General features: G+C 56.6%; 1 protein-coding gene across 1 annotated transcript in view; it reads right to left on the bottom strand.

Annotated features, from left to right (window-relative positions):
• The window catches only part of ISL1 (ISL LIM homeobox 1), a 29884-nt gene that overhangs the window by 15457 nt on the left and 8150 nt on the right, over positions 1–6277 (bottom strand). The window contains exons 4-5 of the mRNA XM_015408472.1: positions 3800–4086; positions 62–229 (exon numbers count right to left, since the gene is read on the bottom strand). Coding sequence (XP_015263958.1) covers positions 62–229; positions 3800–4086 — 455 coding nt within the window. The remainder of the gene's footprint in view (positions 1–61; positions 230–3799; positions 4087–6277) is intronic.

A 6277-nucleotide genomic window follows, 5' to 3' on the forward strand; every position in this document is an offset into this window, starting at 1 on the left:
CCCGCCACCGCACACTGGGGCCATTCACACGACTGCGGGGGGGAGGGGAACTGACACTTACGAGTTGCTGAAAAGCCGGTTGATCGATGTCACTCTGCAAGGCGAAGTCGCTGAGGACTTTCCAGGGGGGCTGGTAACTCTGCACCTCCACCGGGTTCGCCTGCAAGCCCCCGTCGTGCCTTTCGGGACTCGCCGCCACCATCGGAGTGCCGGTCATCCCCTGGATGTTCTGCAAAGGAGGCGGCGCAAGGCGTGAGTGCCGGGCCGGGCGGCGGAGACCGCGAGCGCCGGGCCGCGCCGAGAGTCAACAGACGCCTTCGCCCCGTCGCCCTTATCAAACGGGCCGCCTCTATTGACTCTGCTAATCTCCACCCCCCCCCCGTCGTCCCAAATCTCCCTTGGCTGAAAGGACCGAAGCTCGAAAGACACGCCGAAAAACCCCGGCCGGGAGCCCCATCCCAGACACTGTCGACCCAATGGGACACAAGGACGCGGTCCGAGGGGCACGTCGCAGACCCAGCCCGCACGTGAGGCTGGCGGTCCGCTGGCGGATAACTGAGGGGGGGGGGGAGCATTAAGGTTGCAATCCCCTGCCCTCGATTGGCAAAAGCAGGACACAAAACCTCTTGGGGGGGGGGGGCGAACTTGGTTCGGAGAAGGACTCTGTCCGATGGGTGCGTAACTGCCGCTGGCAGTGCTGGGAAGACCCACTGGTTTCAGTGGGACTTGTGAGGGTGGAGTGGTCCTACTCTTGTGGAAGTAGGACACCGATCCGGATCACGCCCAGGGATGGGATTAAATTACTTCCATTAAAACGGGTTTAGAATTTAAAATAAAAAAAATGTTTATGACCCTGACTCCTGGAGGGCCTTGACAACGGAATTTATCTTGGAGTCAGGTCGTAAAAGCAAACGATCCGAAAAGGCCGTCTCGAACTACAGGCAGAACAATGGGTCTTCTCTTGCAGTAAGCAGCCTGGGCGTTACAGGTTGATTTCCTTCGGTGGAGAGGTGACAAACGCTTCCCCATCCTGCTCGTCTTTTCTCGGATCGAAGCTTCACTGGTTGCAAAAGCCGAGTGAGCGCGTGTTTAGGACCGGGGTTCTTTAGTCTTAAGCAGGCAACCAACAGGATTTTCAAGCTAAACTGGATCCAGCTTTCCGAATCCTCCTCAGCCCAGTGGGGCTGTTCTCAACCGGACCTTATTTGGGCACAAGCGCCATTTACACAGAGGGATTTACTTCCGAGGAAACACGCCCTGGAGTGGCCGCCGACTCCCTCCTTCAAAGTCCCGCATAACATCCCGACCGTCACGCCCCCCCTCCCCCGGGGAGGGGAACCTATGAAACCAAAGCGCGGGGGGTGGGTCGACCGGTTTAGTTCTGTCGACTTTGAGAAGACAAAACTGGGTTTGGACCCGGGACTTCCACCAGAGTAGATTGTGCACATAAGGATGCGAGGCTCGGCTGTATTCAAATCACTGACATTTCCTGGACACGGAAGTAACACCAATAGTTTCAGTGGAATCCACTTTCAAGAAAATGCATTTGGGATCGGACTTCACTGTCAGCCCACGTATGTAACGCTCGGTGGGCGGTGGACTGTAGTTCCGGCCAGCCCAAAGACACTTTAAAATACGCTTTTAAAACACAAACCTGTTCGGGTGTTTGGAAGGGGGTGTTGGTGCCCTAAACAGCTCCCACACTTAGGCAATTTACTTACTTGAAACGGAGGTGTAGGAAGACTCCACCGTGGCAAAGCCAAACATTTTAAATTCTACTTAACCAGGTAGGCAGCCCGAAGGCGTTTCCTGCCCGCCTCAGATTTATGTACTAAGCCCTGCAAACTGCTTCCTACGCGACGGCAGAGGAAAGAGGTGGGCGGCGATTTCGGACCCCCAAACGCCAGCAGCTCCTTGACAGACAGACATACCTGACAACGTTCCTCCGTGGTTTAATTCAGAGACCAGTAGGTCGCCGGATTCCCAGGGCTGGGCGCCGTCCCAGGCACAATTCCGCACTGGCATTTTTGTCACTCCTTTGCTTCAGGAGGGTCCCACCCCCAAGTGTCTTGCAGAGGGAGCAAAACACACGTGAAAAGGAGAGGGGGCGACCCAAAGCAATAGGGACAAACGAGTGACAAAAATGTCAGTGCGGACGCTCTCCCTTTGGGATCCACTCCGGAGTAAAGGGCTTTCAGCTAACTCCGAAGGGGCTGCAGCTTTTTAGAGGGTAAATTCCGTTGGGACTGATAAACCGGTGGGGTTTATCCCGCCGGCGCCGATTGACTTAAAGCCGGGCTCCTTGGCGCCTCGTTGACATCAACTGGACTTTTTGCCGAACCACCCTCTGCTGTCCAAGTCCGGGTCAAAACAGGCAGTGGAAATTAAGGCTGCGCTCTTGTGCACATTTACTTGCGCGTAAATTCCACAACATTCAAGGGGCTTACTTCTGAGTTTAAAAAGCAAATGCAGGGGCATTTGTCCGGACTGCTAAGCCCAAGGCATTAGACACAGGGCACGAAGTTCCAACCGAACTCTGCTGTGGATTCCCTTTCAAGTGTGAATCCAGGACAATCGCTACTCTTTTTAAAAAGTGTACACCCTATTAGAATCATAGAGTGGGAAGGGACCTCCAGGATAATCTAGTCCAACCCCCTGCACAATGCAGGAAATTCACAAATCCCCCCATGAGTGACCCTCTATGCCCAGAAGAGGGCCACAAGGGGGGGGGGAACCCCTCCAGGAACCCCGGCCTAACTGGCCTGGAGAACAATTGCTTCCTGACCCCAAAGTGGCAACCAACGTTTCCCTGGGTGTGTAAGAACGGGCCAGCGTTAGTATCCGGGATCCAGCGTCCTACTATTAGGTGGAACTGGTATGCGAGATGGGAGAAGCGTCATGGATTTCGGGGACCACTTCTAAACTCACTGGCTTTGGCTATGCTTCTTAAACGACTCCAGCTTTACTGGAGTGGGGCTTCAGGAGAGAGACGTTTTTAAAAGCCCCCCTCCCCTTATGCGCACCATCTGTCCTCCCCCCCCTTTATCCGCCTCTTTCCTCCTACAGCGGCAGCCACATATCTTACAGGAAGAGCCTGAGAATGTATGAGATGGAATGCACCAAACCAGAGATTCTGGAAGAGCCCCCTACTCCTCGAAGGCCCTGCTCTCGAGAGAAATGGCTGGAGGACAGGCGTCTCAATATGCCAATGAACTTGGGCATTACTGTCGCCGGATAAGTCCCGTTTCTTTACCAAGAAGCATTAGCAGTCCGTAGCGGTGAACTTTTCTTAGTCCCCTCCAAGCCCTGCAAAACCCAGAAACAGCCCTCCCTCCCTCCCTCCCTGGCAGGATTTCTTCCCTGCCTCCCTCCCTCCCTGCCTCCCTGGCCAGGGTTGCTGCCGCGCGCTTTTCACAGCTGCCAGGAGCCAAGACCCCGCAGGTGAAGGGTTGCCGGCTGGCGCGTCCCGGTCCTGCCTGACAGCGGCGAACGGCACGGGAGCGCCTTCCTGGGTGGCAACCTCCCCTCTGTCTGAGCCGAAAGCGCCCTTGACCGGCGCTCCCCTCGCCATCTCCTGGCACCCTCGCCGGCAAATCCGTCCAACGCCCACTCGAAAGGTGAGCAGGCGGCTGAGGCCTCAGAGGCAAAGGCTGAAGCCTTCGGGCAAAAACAGACAGACCAACGGGAAAAAAAACACCAACCTAACGTCAGGGCATGCGCAAAGGAAGGCAGGGAAAGGCGCCCGCTCGGCGGAGCGCCCCCTAGGGGCCAGGAGGAGGCACGGGAAAGCGCCACTCACGGTCTTGTCGTTGGGCTGCTGCTGCTGCAGCTGCTTCATCATGATGCTCCGCTTCTTGTCCTTGCAGCGCTTGTTCTGGAACCAGACGCGGATGACCCTGGGGCTGAGGCCGGTCATCTCCACCAGCTGCTCCTTCATGAGGGCGTCGGGCCGGGGGTTGGCGGCGTAGCAGGTCCGCAAGGTGTGCAGCTGCTTCTCGTTGAGGACGGTCCGGACGCGGGTGGTCTTCTCCGGCTGCTTATGGACGTGCGGCCTGAGAGCCGGCTGCCTGGCGGAGATAGGTTCTGCTGTAAAGGAAGGGGAGGGGAGAGGCGGGAGGGACAGGAGCCCTGTCAGTGGCCGGGAAGGGCAAGAAGCCCCGGTCGCCGGCAGCATCAAGGGCACGATCCTTGAGCACCTCTCCTCCGGAGTAGAAGTGCCTCGAGCCAAAAGGCCGCGGCGGACACTCCCTGGGAGGCACCTCTGGGCTTTGCGTAGGGGACTCCCCGCCCGAGGTGTAGGCCAGGGCTCGCCTAGCCGGCACCGGATCGCTGCAGTCCCCCCCAGCCGGCTCACCTTAGGAGCTCCTTCAACAAACCAGCAGCAATCGGACCGATTCGGGATTCTGGGAGCGGGGCTAGCGTGGGGCACAGTGGGCCAGACCGAGGGTAGAGATGGCCCCTTCGGCGATTCTCTGGGGCTTCGAAGGCCACTTCCGCGCTGTCATTTTTGTCACTCGTTTATCCCTATGGCTCCCCCCCCCCCACTGTGTTTCCCGCGTTCTCGCCAAAGGGAGCAAAACATGTGGGGGAAAGGGTGGTGGTGGTGGGTGGGGAACAATAGGGACAAGAGAGTGACAAAAGATGACAATGCGGAAGTGGCCAAATAGAGGTCTTGCGCATTACCTACTCCCTGGTCCCTTTTTAGCTGGAAGGGCTGGAGGCTGTCGGCCCGGGACTTTCGGCATGCCAGGCCGATGTCCACCACTGAGCCAGTGCCCTCCCCTAGAATGATCACCAGATGCTGTCTGGAAAGAAGATGGGAGTGGGCCAGCAACGTCCACCCTCCTTCCGTGACGCCACTTCCGGCCTCTAAGAGCTGAAAAGGGATCCAACCTGGTCCATCTTCCCACCCACCCGGGTCGCTGACCCCGCCCAGGCGAATGGACACCGTGTAAACCAAAGAATCACCAGCATGCCCACCGGTCCAAATGCCCCCTCCGTTTTGCTCATTTGCGGCTGCAAATTCGGCCCGCACCTAACCTTTCCATTACTACGCCCTTAACTACACTTCCTTCCCTCTTTCCTAATCCACATTTTTAAAACGCTACTTAAAACATGAGGCGATGGGGGTTTCGATCAAATCTCCCACAAGGAACAGACTGTTTTTGGTACATACACAGGCAGGAAGAAAACATGGGCTGGGCTCCTTCGAAAATACTACCAACAAATCCAAACCACTGAAGTTGCTAAAACCTGAGCCGTGTTTCCTCCGGTCCACCGAGCTGTTTGCCAGAGTGGCCGGCCAGCCGGCTGTCCCCAAAAGGCCTACAAGCCGGGCCTGGAGACCAGACCTTCCGACGCTGGCGTCCCTCAGAACAAGCGCCCCGACTCCGAGCCCAGAAGAGAGTCTCAGAGCGGAGGAGCCACGATGCCGGTCTGCCTGGAACAGCTGGATTCGAGTCGAGCAGCTCCTTGGAGACCAACAAGGCTTCCGGGGTGCAAGCTTCCCAGAATCAAAGCTCCTTTCGTCGTCTGAGGAAGGGGACTTTGACTTCGGGAAGCGTGTGCCCCGGGAAATCTTGGCATTGCTGGACTCCTATCTGGCCCTGAGCACAGATGCTCCCCTTCCACCATCATGAATTTACCTATTCTACTTGGCAGCCATTTAAACTAGTGGCCATCATCGCTTCTTTGGGTCACTGTGTTGATTTCCCCTCGAGAACCCTGGCCCCAGTTTTCTTGGGGGTGCCCCTAAGGTCATCAGAGAAAACCGGGGGTGGGTGGAGTGGGGAGTTGCCCGTGTCCAATTTCTCCACTCTATGAATCTGTATAGTTTAATCCAGCCGAGCAGAAGTGAATGGCATTTACTTCTGAGTAAATATGTCTAGGATCAAGGCGTGCGGTTGTATAGCAAATATTAACCCAAGGGGGGGGGGGGAGGAGTGATTAACACCCTAGGCTCCCTGATCTGCCTTCCCACCGTCCCCCTTAACAGATTGCTATTGTGTCTGCAGGTAAAAGCTGCGCACATTAACATTTTACTGCACGGTCCTAACTCATGTCTACTCAGAACTAAAGCCCACCTGCTGGCCCGAACGCCTACAATAGAGGGTAGAGGCAGAAAGGAGAAGTTGGCTGGCTGAACGGATTCCCTAGGCCTTCCTTCCACTGGGAACTTCGGGGTTCTGTAGACATTGAACCGGTCATTTCAAACCAGTAGGGGCGATTTCGGTTTGGGAATCAGAGAACGGGTCGTGACGTCACCACCTCCACCTCC

Source organism: Gekko japonicus, unplaced genomic scaffold, assembly GCF_001447785.1.
Source record: "Gekko japonicus isolate JY-2015 unplaced genomic scaffold, Gekko_japonicus_V1.1 scaffold941, whole genome shotgun sequence".
Lineage (NCBI taxonomy): Eukaryota > Metazoa > Chordata > Lepidosauria > Squamata > Gekkonidae > Gekko > Gekko japonicus.